Raw genomic sequence first — 15,322 nt, forward strand, 5'->3', positions numbered from 1 at the left:
CTCCTGGACAAGACGGACTGACACAGTGGTTGACCCAATGGGTTCAAACACAACAAGGCAGATGGCACAGGACTGGGCCGTGTTTCACAGGATCACTAAGAGTCAGAGCAGACTCCAGCGTGCCTAACAATATCAGAAAGTGACTTAGAACTCACTGTGATAGATACAGGCCGTTCCTAGGTTACAAACAAGACACATTTCCATGCGTTTAAGAAGTTGTAGGTCTGCCCGGATGCACATGGTCCTCATTTAGACTTACATTAGTGCAGGAAAAGGCTCTACGCCTTTCCAATGATTTCAGAGACATGCACATAGAATAGGGGGTACTGAGCAGTTTTAAATCTGGATAGGTCGATGCCGGAGTTATAACATTTTACCATACTTGTTCAAGCTGTATGTTAAGGCAAGTAATCCAAGAAGGTGAGCTACAGGAAGAAGAATTCAGCATCAAGACTGGAGGAAGGCTCATTAACATCTGTCACTTGGAGATGACACACCTTGCTTGCTTGCTAAAAGTGAAGATGACATGAAGCACTTATTGATGAAGATGAAATTAATACACACTATACCTTTTAGTATAATTATTTTAACATAAAGAAAACAAAATAGCCTCTTAACTGGACTATAAGCAACATTCTGATAATTAAAAAAAATTGTCAAGGGTTTCACTTAATTTGGATCCACAATCAACCCATGGAACTAGCAGTCAACCAATCTAACAATATCTGCACTGGGGAAATCTGCTGCAAAAGGTCTCTTTTGTTAAAGTGTTAAAAAGCAAAGAGGTCACTTTGAATAATGTGTTGTGGCGGACCCACCCAAGCCAGGATAGTTTCAACTGCCTCATAAGCACTAGAAACTAGGAACAATGAGCAAGGCAGATCAAAGAAGATCTGATACATTCAGAACTGATACACATAGGCTTCTGAAACTACATTTTTACACGTGCAGAAAGCCACAGAATGACTGGTGGTTCTGAACTACTGGCCTTGTGGTCAACAACCCAATGCATACCCCACTACATCACCAGAGCTCCTCAAACTAGCACAGCGGCCTTCCAAGTTGAAAGCAGGAGAGATATGTCAGAGTGCTCACATCTGAAGCTGATGAGTTTAATTTTCCATAAAAGGGAGAGGAAGATTCTTTATAAACAGGAGTCTTTAAATGAGCATCTCGGTCAGAATCGAAGTTCTCCTGTATTTGGCCACCATGTCTGGCTCTACACTCACCACAGCAGGTCCACAAGTCCTCCTTGCCTGGCAATGGCAGATTTCACCCGGTTAGCAAAGTGGACAGCATCTTCATCTGCCTGAAAGAAAAAAGAAATGAGACCACTCACCCCAGGCTCACAGCACAGTGAAGACCTCTGCCCTGTTCGGGAGACTTACCTCCCTGGTCATTGGTGGCAGGTACCAAACACTGCAGACAATGGCCCAGCTGGTCATCATTCTCAGCAGGTACGTCACCATCCCATACTTGCTGCTGTTCCAGAAGGCATCGCCAAATTGAGGGTCATACTGGGAAGCAATAGAAAGCTGGATGGTAAGAAGTCTGTGGGAGCTAACAGCAATTTTTCCGAGTGAGTCAACTGCAGCAGGATCAGGATTTATTAGCTGCTGCTGCTACCAGACTCCCTCCAGGAACATTCTGAAGAAATACTCCCACTGGGCCAGTCTGACCTCCAGCAACTTCCAGTTCACCTCCCAGAGATGGACCCAATCTTCTGCTGCAGAGCATTCCAGAAGACTTTCCTACCAGGATTCCTCACACAAACCACTACCTCCCTCTTTAATGCAAATCACACCCCGGGTTTACCTGCTTTACCACTGATTCTCGAGTATCTTCAAAAATAAAACATAATGTACTTCCCAGGGAGCCATTCCTCAGTCATTAATTATCCACTTCTACTGCACTTCACTAGCCCCTCTCTCCTGTAAAGCTAGCACCATGTCATTTCTCTTATGAATACATTGACACGTATCCCATTTAAGTGGGCAGATTTCTTTATATACCTACTAACTTCTAATCTCACTTCCGGTATTCACACCTAGGGGAAAACAATTGGAACTTGTGTGATGTGCTTCTGTAGCTACACTTCCACCACCAAGGCTGCCTCTTCAGTCAGCAGTTTTCATGAACAAACGGACATGCACTGCGGCACCGTGAGGTCGTAAAGGCTCTGCAGTCCCCATCGACAAGCAGATTCATCGGCTATCAACTCTCATGGAGGCAAAAGGTGGGACAAGTGCTCGTGGGAAATGCAGCTACGCCATGCACCTCTTTCTCACCAATCAGAGGGATCATCAGTGACACATAAGCCAGGGTGAGAGATGGTGGCGAAGCTGTACAGGAAACGAGTCCTTCAAAAGAATGCCTGAAGCAAGTGGCATGAGACTTCTCTGGAGTGCTTGAGGGGCCAGGACAGCTACAACACTGGACAGCTTCTGTGTACTGATGATGGAAAGAGCTGCACAGTTAAAGGCGAACAGATCACACGAGCTCTCCCACAGGGAGGGAGGGAGTGTGGCAGGGCAAGCTAAAACGGTTGGGAGGGTTGATGAGTTGTTGAAGCTGCTGAGTTTAAAAAAAAGGTGATCTTAAATGAAATGTAAACCCTGACCTAAATCACAAAAAGTAAAAAAAATAGAGAATGTTAACCCACAGTAGACCAAGGTGTCTCTGGCCGTCACAAATAATACCCTATCACTCAGAGAGACGGACAGGAACACCTGGCAGGGACCCTATGTTGGAAACTTATACTCGGGGTGGGGCTGGGTGTGAACTCTCTTGGCATTTCTAGCTATGAGTTCCATGAGTCTCTGAGTTTAAAAAGTGATAATTATGCCTATAAAGCTAACTACAAAACACAGGTATAATGACGTATATAAATTAAGAAATTTAAGTTTATCTAATGAGTTCAAATTAGAAGCCAAAAAAAATAATAATAATAAGGGAGTAAAACAAGTTCATATTGAAGCCAAAAGGAAATACAGGAGTAAAATGAGTTTTAAACAGTAACAAATATGATTAGAAAGAGTTACAGTATTTCATAAAGCAAAATGTGAAACAGGAATTTTGATAATACAAGTAAGTATGAGAAAGTCCTTTATTCAGAGCTGATTCTCTGCCCCATGCTGGGCAGACACTGTGGAGAGAGAAAAACAAAGCAAAAGCTACATTAAAAAACCCCAAACCCTGACTGTATAGTCAATTGACTCATAGCAACCCTGTAAAACAGAATAGTACCGCACCAGTGGGCTTCCCAGGCTGAACACAAAACCTCATCTTTCTCCGGTGAAGAAAGCTGTAAGTGCCTCACGATCAGCTAAGCACTTGATTTTGATGGCTATGTAAGAGCCTAGGAAAGGCTAAGGTCACCCAAGTCTACCAACGAAGGCTTCACAAATACTAGAAAAGTATAATGGAACAGAACTCAATCAACTTCTTTGCTGTTGAGTAGATTCCAACTCACAGTAATCTTACAGGACGGAGCAGAAGTGAGCCCCAGGGTTCCCAAGGCTGTAAATATGTCCTCTCGCAGATTCTCACATCTTTCTCCCATAGAGCACAGGGCAGGGTCCAACTCTAAGCAGTCAGTAGCAGATGGGCACTTGACTAGAGTGCCACCAGGGCTCCATTGACTACAGATGGTTACTGCAATTGTGATGTGCTGCCAACTAGGCTCCAAACTGTATGTGCAACAGAACAAAACACTGACCTGTCTTATTCTAGTCTCAAAATCGTGGTGATGTTTGAGCCCACTGTGGTAGACAATGTCAATCCTGCTTCTTGGGGGACCTGCTATTTTTGGCAAGCTTTTCCTTTACCACGGTGGATGCCCTTTTCCAGGGGCTGGTCTCTCTCTTCTGTTAACAAAGTTGCACCATCTTCACTTCCAAGGAGTATTCCAGCTTGTTTTCCAAGGCAGAGCTGCTTGTTCCTCTGGCAGTCCGGGGTACTTTCAATATCATTTGCCAACTCCCATGAGCTCTGGGGTGTAGTGGGTTATGCACTGGGCTGCTAACCAGGCGGCCAGCAGTTAAACCCCTCCAGCTGCTGCACACGAAAACTGGAAGGACTGCCTCCCACAGACTCCAGGAATAGCAACAGAAGGAGCTCCCATCCCGACAGCGTGCTGCTAGGTGCCGTCCAGCCAGCCCCCCAGGGACACTGCACGACAGAAGAAACACTGCCGGCCTGGGCCACCAGCAATTACTGCCATGGTTGAGTCCACTACCGCAACCACTTCGTCAATCCGTCTCCTTGAATGTCTTCCTCTGAATTTCCACTCACCTTCTACTTTACCAAGCACACCCTCCTTTTCCAGAGACTGCTCTCCCCTGACATTATGTCCAAAGACCAAGTCTTTCAAGAAGCTAGCTGCCAAGAAGCATTCTAACTTCTTCCCAGACCTGTTTGTTCTTCTGCCAGTTTGTGGTACTTTTAATATTCATTGCCAACAACATAATTCAAATGCATAAGTTCTTTGGCTTCCTTATTCACTCTGTCCAACTTTCACATTTAAAGTGAGGAGATTCAAAGCACCAGGCTTGGGGTCAGGCGTACCTTAGTCCTCAAACAGTATCCTTGCTCTTCAAAACTTTGAACACGTCCCCTGCAGATCTGCCCACTGCAGTATGTTGCGCGTGATTTCTTGACTGTTGCTTCCATGAGCACTGATTGTTGGTCCAATAAAATTAAATCCTTGACAAGCTCAATCTCTTCTCCATTTACAATGACATTGCCTATTGGTCCAGTTGTGAGAGCTTTGTTTTTTTTTTTTTTAAGGAATGTCCTTTTTATTTTAATGTGTCCTGTATCCGGATGAACATTGATCACTTGATATTTATTATTGAATTTATATATGGTTCTTTTTTTAATTGGGGGCTCTTACAGCTCCACACAATTGTTTCAAGCATACGTGTACGTGTTAATATCCTTATTTTCTAAACACTTACTATTTGAGCACTTGATATCAGCTCTCCTTTCTTCCCACCCTCGTGACCCCTTGATAAATTATATATTATTACTTTCATATCTTACACCCACCGCTTTCCCCCTTCCTCTAGTTTCTGTTGTTCTTCCACCTGGGGTGGGTTGGGGGAGGGATTGTGGTTACGTGTTGATCATTGTGATACGATCTCTCCTCTCCCCCCACCTTCACGCTACCCTCCTGGTATTGCCACTCCCATTTGTTCCCTCACAAATGGATTCCTTGTGTCCTGAGCATTTTATCTGTACCTGTGTACATGTTCTGGTCTAGCCAGAACTGAGCTGCAGGCCTGGGATCATGATAGTGGGGCGTGAGGAAGCCTCCAGGAACCAGAAAAACACTGCATCTTTCATCGGTGCCATACTGAACCCTGGTTGACTCATCCCTTCTTGTGACCCTTCTTTGAGGGGATGGCCCTTTGTCTACAGATGGGTTTGTATCTCTGCTCCACCACCCCCACCGCACCCCAATTCTCAATATGTTTTGTTTGTTCTGGGTCTTCTGGAGCCTGTTATCTGATCTCAAAGGCACCTCATGATCGCACAGGCTGGTGTGCTTCTGCTATGTGGATGTGTTGCTTCTCTGCTAGATGGCCGCTTGTTTTAACTTCAAGCCTTTACAACCCTGAACGCTGTATCTTTTGATAGCAGGGAACCATCAGCTTTCTTCACCACATTTGTTTGTGCACCATTTCGTCTTCAGTGATCATGCCGGGAGGGTGAGCATCACAGAATGCCAGGTTGTTAGAACGAAATGTTCTTGCGTTGAGGGACAGCTTGAGCAGAGGCCCAAAGTCCATCCACTTCCTCAATGTACTGCCATATAAATATATACACATTGGCTAATACCTCTATTTTTATGAATTACATATACACACCTGTATTTATACCACTATGTATATATAGCTTTGCTTCCTAGATCTTTCCTGTTTCCTCCTGCCCCACCCTTCTTCTGCCTCTTAGTAATTCCTCTCAGCTAGATTGCTGTTGTTTCAACACCCCCAGGATGTTATGTCCTCCTCATTGTTGATTTTAATTCCCTAGTTGTTCCCCTGTCTGTGGCATTGTTTGCTCACCACTCCCTTCCCTTGCTTCCTCCTTCCCCCAAGTCCCATTGCTTTCTCCTCAGGTTTGCTTCCCATGCCTATCTTATATAAGTAGGCAAACCAACAACGTAAACAAAAGAATAAACTGAATAAAAAGAAAAAAGAATTAAAAAAAAAGTAACCTAGCAACCCCCCACCCCCAGAAAAAAGCATAGATAATTCCAGGTCTGTCCGATGACTTTTATGGGTATCTCCCTACCGGGGTTTTGTTTTTCTTGACACTGAGTTGTAATCCACACCGAAGGCTGCAATCTGGATCCTCATCTGCAAGTGTTGCATGTACCCCTCGCTTTTAGCAAGCAAAGTTGTGTCATCTGCATATTGCAGGCTAATGATCCAATGCTGAAGCCACATGCTTCTCTGATTACTTACTCAGCATACCGATTAAGTATGGTGAAAAAATACACACACACACCCCCGTCCCGAGGCACCTCTTGTCCAACTGTAAAGCCTGCAGCACCCCCTGGCCTCGTTCCTTCTAACGACTGCTTCTTGGTGCATGTACCCGACCCGCAGGAGCACAACGAGGTGTTCTGGAGTCCTCTTTCTTCTCAATGTTATCCATCGCTTGTTATGAGTCACAACAAGTCGAATGCCTTTTCAGTCAGTAACAACCACAGGTAGGTTTTAATACGTGCACATGGCAAAGTGGACGCATTTCTCTCAGGAGGAGCCACAGCTTTCCCAGGGCTCATGCTGCAAAGACTGCGCTGGAGCAGTGGCTCCAAGGGTGCTTCCCCAAGCAGAAGCATCAGCGCGACCCAGGAACAAGTTAGAAATGCTAACCCTTTTCCGGACCTACTCAATCAGAACCTCTGGGCTTAGAGCCTTGGCTCTCTGCGTCTAACAATCCCTATAGGTGATGCTGACTCTCACCAGGGCCTCTGTCTAGCAGTGTGTTGTTAATAAACAGTCACATGTCTGCCTCCCACTCCGTACTGTTCCACCCACGACAAACACATAATTGACAGCCTACGTTCCTGCACACAGCATCCTCAACAGACCTCTCTGGAAGGCCTACCTATTAGGCAGTTTTCCTGCAGCTAATAGTAATTTTGTCCTCCTGGCCAGGTGTTTTACCTAGCTGATCCAATCGGAGTGCTGGGTGAGGACTGGCTCAATCAAGAAGAGCAACACTCCTCCCTGCCATGGGCAAGGTCAAAATAAAGTCAGAACTCTCTCTGCAGAATGCTCTGTAGACAGCAAACATATCTACCTTTGCAGAGATTTTGGAGACTACATTTGACGTGTAACTCACTCAAATTTACCCAAATTTGGCCCTGATCTGGGATCGCAACCTAATCCTGTAAGCATAATGACACTGTGTTTTTAGAGACGTAGTAATGTAAGGTCTGAGTACTTTTAGGGAGAATAATATGTATCTATTTATGAAATTAGAGGGATGTGAAGAGGAAAAGGTGGGGACGGGACTGAGTGGCTAGCCTACTGCTGCCTCTGGCAGGGCATATGAGCACCGGGACAGTCAGAGACCCAAGTTCCTGCAGGGTGAGGGGGAGGTCAGATGAGCTCTCGCGATCATATTTTTCTGAGGAACCGTTCTAGTCAGACAAGATGATGCCACCAGTCAACTCAGTGGTGTTGCTTCTTCCAGAGTGAGGGCCTCTCTATAAGCTTTATGTTCACACCTTTCTGGGGTTTAGCCATACCCGTGCTCCCTGCAGTAAGCCACCTTTTCAGGCGGAGTGTCCTATTCCAGAGCTAGGTATAAAGAAATACAGAGGGGACAATACACAACCTGTGACAGGCTTCCCACTTTCTGAGTCTTGGTGGTGAAGTGAGGTACAGATGGGAACCTGGCTAATCCTCAGTTCGCATACTCCCCACCACCCACTGAGGGATTCTGGGCATTTTGGCAATCTCCTCCTCCAGCACTCGGCCCCCACCTGCCCTGCTGGAGAGGGTCAATCCCTAGAGAGGTGACGCCAGCTCCTTCACCCAACTCCTCTCGCTGCACCCCTCAGGGCAGCTGTGCGGATGCAGCTATGCACCCTCAGCGGTCTTGTACCTTGATAGCAACAGGGTACACAGTGGCTCCAATTTCAAAACTTCCTTTTTTGAACATCATCACCGATGTATTATTAATGCAGGTTCCTAAAACACAGCAGAATGAAACAGCTATTACATTTCATCCTTTACCCCACAGATTAGGCATTCCATAAAGACTAAATATGATTAAGATTCTTCTAGGGCAGCGGTCATCAACCTTCCTAATGCCGAGACCCTTTCATACAGTTCCTCATGTTGTGCTGACTCCCCCAAACCATAAAACTATTTTCGTTGCTACTTCATAATTTTGCTACTGTTATGAATTGGGTGACCCCTATGAAAGGGTTGTTCAGCCTCCAAAGGGGCCGTGACCCACTGCTTGAGAACCACTGCTCTAGGGACTCTTTACATCAGGTCAACCTATCACTTTCCAAGCTTGTGAAGGAACACGGAAAAGAGTGAGGTGGAACTCAATCGCGTTCTGTTCTCCTTTTGTGGGCGGCAGTTTTCCGTAGTCAGCACTCATCAGCCTTGATCTAATCCGAGAGCTCGGCGGACATGGGATGTCTCAGAGAGAACTCTACAGGAAGGCAAAGGGCCCAGCTGACGGTGTTGGAGAACGGCTATGTCTGCCGTGCTTCCGTTCACCGTGGAGTCCCGGGTGCCACAGAGGATGGCACACTCGGTTCCTCAGTGAAGTCTTTGGTTCCAAGCACCGCCCCGCACCCCTTCCTGCCCCCGAGATAGCTCAGGAGAAAGGATTGGCCATCTACTTCCGAAAAAGCAGCCACTGGAAACTCCACGGAGCTCCATCCATTCCCAGCCGGCATGGGAATGGGCTCGAGGGCCACTTTTGGGGCTGCTCTTTGTTTTAAAGTTCACTCTATAGCACTCTTCAGTTGAAGTTTTTAGTTCAAAAGCTAATTGAAAGGAGGCCTCAAACTATTCACCGATGATAAATAACCCTTACAAAGGTCGGGGTACCTGGTTCCTAAGGTACCCCATGGGCACGCTCCTGCGTGGTTTCCCCAGAGTGTTCTTTGTGGTGCTCAGCCCTTACCTTCTGGGAAAATGAGGATCGGCAGCTTGCTTTTATCCTGCACATGCTCAGTCAGCCTTCGGAAGAGAAAAGGAGACTAGGGTTAGACAGCACTGCACCATCTCCATCGCTACAAAATACACCCCCAGGAAACCTAGTCACTGGATGGGACACTAGTTTATAGGCTCTATCAGTCAAGTACAAAGGGATTAACCTATCCTTTATAACCCAGGGCTCAGAAAGACAAGCCTTGTAAAGAGAGGGAGGGAAAACAGATCGTCACGATTAAAGCCACACGATTTAAGAAATACGTATACAAATCTGTAGTGGATACTGTTCACTTGAGAAAATCATAAACAAAACGTGGCCCTGGCACTCAGCACCCTTAGTACGTGTGTGTCGCTCAGCAGACTTGCCGGGGTGAGCCTGTCACAGCCCACCAGCTGCAGCACCACGAAGGACCCGAAAGACACCCCAACGGGGTGTGGGTGGAGACCCCGTGGATCCTGTGCAGTGGAAGCTGGTCCTCCGCAGCCTCGAGTCGCCTGCAAAACTTGTTCCCTAACATGCATCAGATTTATCTTTTTTTTTTTAGTTTGAAAACAAATTTGTTCCACTGCCTTGCCTTGTTTTTAATCAAGACACTAATTCACTTTGAGATTTCAAATAGCATTAAAAGTTTCTACTTTTTGATGTGAAGAAAAAAATTCAAAAGACTTAAAACCACGAACTCAGTAATCATGCTAAGACATCTAGACTTTAATAGCCTATGTTTTAGAACATGTTTTTATTTGAAAGCAGTATACGCTTGGTGTAGAAAACACCGAGAGTGAAAACAAAACAAAATTTACCAGTCATCCACTGTGGGGCAATAACTACCCATAAATATTCTCTTCTGCATACTTTATGTAACTAACTGTACTCAACCTGTGTGTCGTGACCCCTTTGTAGGTCGAACGACCCTGTCACAGGGTTATTCCTAACAGAAGCAAATTAGTTATGAAGTAGCAACTAAAATGATTTTATGGTTGGGGCATCATCAAAAGGAGGAACTGTATTAAAGGGTCACTACGAAAGTTGAGAATAACTGAACGGATCATAGGGGAAAGGGGCGTCTTGCCAGATTTACCTCTTAGCCACCAGGTGGCGATCTTTAACTTCAGAGCGCTCAAACCAAACGTGCGGACAGGCCTTCACCATGGCTCTCTGAATCACACCCATGAGTCCTCCGTGCACTTGACCCACCTAACCCCAGACACAAAGCCAATGAGTAGGGAAGCGAGCCTCACAAATCATTCCTCCCACTCCTGCAAGTCCAAGATAAATCCCTCAACCTCTTACCATTTAACATTTACTGCTAATCGCAGGTTTCTATTACTCTTAGAGCCTCAAATTTCTCCTTTTAATCGGTGATACCAGAGATGTGTAATTAAAAACATACATGAAACCCCTAAAACAGTGATAAAAGTGCAGCTCCCCAGTGCCCTTGCTTGAATCCAGTCCCTTCAAGTCTTCCCATCCCTAACCTTCACCCCTTTCCACGGTCACCCAAGGACCACAGTATACTCTCCAACCATGCTCCAGGGACTCAGCGCTGCTTCTGTGCAGTATCTTTCCTATCAAACCTGATGGGGTTCCCCCGAGCAACAGGAACCAGGGTGGTCCGTGTAAGGTATGGGGGGGGAGCATGAGTAGAACGCATGTCTATGTGTTTACACCTTCAGAAAGCACTCTGGGGTCAGAAGCTCGTAAGCTCGGGCCTAGAGTACTAAGTTTTGCCATAAGAAAACAAAAAGATGATCACTTACCATGGCATAGTAGCCATCACTGGCCAAAATGATCACATCAATAGGAGAGGTATGATTGGCCACACAGAGGCCACCATTTCTAGGTCTGTTTTTCCTAGGTTTAAAAAGAAAAAACGCAGGCAAAGTAACACAGGTTAGAGAGTGAAACAATTTTTTTAGATCTCCTCCCCATCGCACACATTAACAGGTCCAACGAAGAACTCCAAAAAACAGCCCCATTTGGCTGGCTGTCAGTAGATGTACGGGCAGGTGGCGGACTCACCTGTCATGGTAGGTGATGATGGCAGTCAGTGCTCGCACGCAGATCCGGTAACACATCAGGTGCACATGTTTACTCAAGAACTCCTTAAACCTGCCACAACAGGATGCAGTTTTTGTTTTGCTTTATATTTAGGATGACAGGAAAACGTGCTGACCCCAGTAATTATTGCTACCCGTAGTCTTAGAAACCCCTGGAGGCAGTTCTACCCTGCTTCTACAGGGTCGCTGTGAGAGTTCTGCTTTATATTCCTTTATGAGGAGCACTGGTGGCATAGTGGTTACACGCTGGACTGCTAACTGCAAGGTAAGTAGTTCGAAACCACCAAACAATTCCAGGGTGAAAGACGGGGCTTTCTACTCCTGTAAAGACTAATACTCTCAGAAACTCACAGGGGCAGTTCTACCCTGTCCTCTAGGGTTGCTATGAGTTGGAATCATCTCAATGGCAGTGAGTGAAAGGTATCTTTTATGACTGCAAAATGAGTGTATATGGTAAAATTCTATAATGTACTAACACCTTCATGTTTACAGACAAGGAAACGAAGAATGATGAGATTTAAATCCATCTTAGTGGTTTCAAATGCCACAGCACTAGAATAGGCTCCAGTACAGGGGAACCAGGATGCCTCTTGGATTTCTTTCCTTCTCAGTCAATACCTGGGGTGGGGTAAAGGTTAGAATCCCACTGCCTCACCAACCTGGGCAGAAGAGAGGCCAACTAAGCCCCAGAATGTCTAACGAAGGGCAGATTTTTAAAAAAAACCAAAACCAACAGTCATTTGATTGGGGGCTGTACAATTCTTATCATAATCCATCCATCCATTGTGTCAAGCACATTTGTGCATATGTTGCCATCATCATTCTCAAAACATTTTTTTTCTACTTGAGCCCTTGGTATCAGCTCATTTCCCCCCCTTCCTTACCACGCCCCCTCCCTCACAAGCCCTTGTTAATTTATAAAATATTTTTTGTCGTGTCTTACACTGTCCAACATCTCCCTTCACCACTTTTCTGTTGTCCATCCCCCAGGGAGGGGATTATATGGATTATATGGAGATTCTTGTGATTGGTTCCTCCTTTCTACCCCACTGAAGGGTTTATCTGCCCTGGATTCCCTGGTGTTTCCAGCTCTTACCTGTACCAATGTACATCCTGTGATCTAGTTGGATTTGTAAGGTAGAATTTGGATCAGGAGGAAGCATTTAAGAACTAGAGGAAAGTTTTATGTCCCATCAGTGCTACTCTGCACCCTGACTGGCTCGTCTCCTCCCCTCAACCCTTCTGTAAGGGGATGTTCACAGTTGCCTACAGATGGGCTTTGGGTCCCCACTCCGTACCCACCCTCATTCTCATTGATTTTTTTGTTCTTTGATGGAGGGGCAGATTTTTTAAAAATCATTTTATTAGGGGTTCATACAACTCTTATCAAAAGCCAAACATACATCGTGTCAAGCACATTTGTACATATGCTGCCACCATTATTCTCAAAACACTTGCTTTCTGCTTGAGCCCTTGGTATCAGCTCATTTTCCCCCTCCCTCCTCTCCCCCCTAAACCCTTGATAATTTGTAAATTATTATTATTTTGTCATATTTTACACCATCTGACGTCTCCCTCACCCACTTCTCCGCTGTCCGTCGGAGGGGCAGATTTTTATGCTAAAAAAAATTCCTCCTGCAATGAATGTACAGATGTGCTCTACACAATGGATGGATGTATGGATTGTGATAAGTTGTATGCGCCCCTAATAAAAAGATTTTTTAAAATCCTCTCCTGTGGCTCTAATCACTTTTTCCAATCTTTTCCCTCTTCCTAATGTATTTATCAGCACAGCTGCTGCTATCTCGGCCCAATCCCGTGGGAGCCTGCGTGGTACAGGGCAGACTTGTCCTATAGCACATCCTTGGTGCGATCTAAACAGAAGCAGCTGGCCAAGGCTTTGTTCCACAGAGCAACCAACTAACTGGCTTCCACCTGCCAACCTCCGGGTGAGCCGTCGAGTGCAGCAGCACAGGCCTGTTAGAATGCTCAAACCTAAACACCCTGCTGCAAAATCTATCAACATCTGAGTCCTAAACGGCTTTTGTTTAATTTTCTCCCTTTGCCTTTACAATAGAAAGTGTATGAGGGGTGCAGGGCCAAAAGACCACAGGGACAGATGAAGATCAATAGCAATGGAAAGCTGACGCTGTTGTCATTACAGCGTCATGGGTTGGACTCGGTTGGATCCAGAGAAGTTGTCTAACGCAGCAGGCCCACACCAGTCCCTTAGCCTCAGACCCCAAAGCTCTACTCACCTCCCACTTGGCAAGTATCCTACCATGGTTGTGCCGACCACCAGGAGGCTAATCCCCGTGAAAGCCAGAGCGATCCTGTAAGAAGACAACAGGTTAGATGGCAGCAAATGAACCCTAAGAACAAGTAGAAAACGTCATGTGTTAAAGCGAGTGGGCATTATAAAAACCACCCCCAAGATCTCACTATGAGGTTAGTTCTGGACAGGTTTCACCAAGACACGAAGGCAAGTCTTTCAAACCCACACCGCGTTTTCATTCCAGACTAGACAGTGAGCTCTGGCTTTCGGCTGACACCATCACATCAGGCTGCAGGCTGCCAAGAATGACGGCAATCCACATTTCTGGGCACCTGCCATCCTGCTATCTACCTCACTCACCACCACCACCACCTTCGGCATTGAAGGCCAGCAGGAGCCCAGCTTCTATTTGAAGAAACGGGAGGGGGAGCCTGAAGATACCAGTGTCTGGCAAGGCAAGATGTGCTCAGAACAGGAAAATGGAGCTGGGTATTGTCGCTGTGTTTGAGAGGTAGGAAAGAATGAGCCATGCCAGGGAAGAGTGGCCAGAAAGTACATGATGTTCTCTGTCCCTGTGTTTACCCCACTCCAACAAGTCATGTATCTTCACGAAACTATCTGATATGCACAGACTCAAGTGGCTATTAAAGGAACAGTAACCTCTTCTGGGAGGCAGTGAGACTGACCAGGGAAAAGATCCCAACTGGCCCTCTTTCTAAAACGGGAAAGCCAAGCCAAGGAAGCGAGGTAGGACCCGAGGCCTAGGCGGCCCAGTCTCAGCCGTTTCTCCCATCAGACCCTGTCCTCACCTGAGAGGCAGCAGGAAGCAATACCGGATCAGCACTCCTAGCCCCCATAAGACAGTGAGCCGCAGGCTGATGTACTGGAAGTTATAATTGGTTCTGCTCAGCAGGTTCCAGGACTCCAACTCCTCTGCTGAGAATCTCTTAGTCACCTCATCATCCATAATGGTCTCCATTCCTTTCCGGCAGAAGTAGAAAATGTCAGAGAGCTCAAACTCTGGAGTGTGATCCAGAGCTTTACTACTCCCACTCCGGCGGATTTCTTTGATCTCTTCTTCCAGTGAAGTGGGGTCTTTTGCTATGATGCCTGCAAAAGAGCGCATCCCATCAGGCAGCACGCTAGGGAAGAGCGTGCGAGGCAGGCTCCAGTGGACACCCGCCCTTTCCTACCATGAGAGTGTGTGTGGCATCTGAAGGACACACGACCGGATTTGGAAGGGAACTTTTAAGAGGAGAATCAAGGCCCAGTCTTACCATTGGTATAGGGCTTGTAGAGTTGGTGGTTCTTCTCCTTGGCGCCTCTCTCCATCCTCAAGGTGGCCCACTAGGGAGGAAAGGTAACACACAAGAGAATAAGAGCCTTTTTGGTTCCACACAAGCCTCCCCGTTCAGGCTGGGAAAGCCTCTGGCCTAGTCAGATCCTGTCAGATTGTAGCCAAGAGAGCATGCATTCTAAAAAGGGACCCTAGCCCCTCTCCTCCCAGGTAACGAGGACCAAAGGTTAGCAGTCACCTATAGCAAACAGGTTGGAGACTCAAAGTCTGGATAAGTTTCTCAGGCCAAGCCTCCTCACTTCCTAAACTCTTAATTTCTAGGCCCCTTTAAGGAACTCACTAGCTTACCTTCCTCACAATTCCTTCTTATTGCCTAACCGAAGCTATTCACAAACAGCAAAATCAAGCAACTGCCTACAACCCAATAAGGTCAACATTTTAAAAATTATTCTGAGAAAGCAACAATTTTCAAGTAGGAAAGAAGACTGAAGCATGTTT

General features: G+C 46.2%; 1 protein-coding gene across 2 annotated transcripts in view; it reads right to left on the reverse strand.

Annotated features, from left to right (window-relative positions):
- The window catches only part of GPAT4 (glycerol-3-phosphate acyltransferase 4), a 52,112-nt gene that overhangs the window by 6,201 nt on the left and 30,589 nt on the right, over positions 1-15,322 (reverse strand). For both annotated transcript variants that reach the window (XM_075556620.1, XM_075556619.1), the window contains exons 3-12: positions 14,805-14,874; positions 14,337-14,637; positions 13,511-13,585; positions 11,215-11,304; positions 10,953-11,046; positions 10,274-10,389; positions 9,166-9,221; positions 8,125-8,210; positions 1,389-1,517; positions 1,230-1,309 (exon numbers count right to left, since the gene is read on the reverse strand). In XM_075556620.1, the coding sequence (XP_075412735.1) occupies positions 1,230-1,309; positions 1,389-1,517; positions 8,125-8,210; positions 9,166-9,221; positions 10,274-10,389; positions 10,953-11,046; positions 11,215-11,304; positions 13,511-13,585; positions 14,337-14,637; positions 14,805-14,859 (1,082 nt within the window). In that variant the 5' untranslated portion in view covers positions 14,860-14,874. The remainder of the gene's footprint in view (positions 1-1,229; positions 1,310-1,388; positions 1,518-8,124; positions 8,211-9,165; positions 9,222-10,273; positions 10,390-10,952; positions 11,047-11,214; positions 11,305-13,510; positions 13,586-14,336; positions 14,638-14,804; positions 14,875-15,322) is intronic.

The sequence above is a fragment of the Tenrec ecaudatus genome, chromosome 8, assembly GCF_050624435.1.
Source record: "Tenrec ecaudatus isolate mTenEca1 chromosome 8, mTenEca1.hap1, whole genome shotgun sequence".
Lineage (NCBI taxonomy): Eukaryota > Metazoa > Chordata > Mammalia > Afrosoricida > Tenrecidae > Tenrec > Tenrec ecaudatus.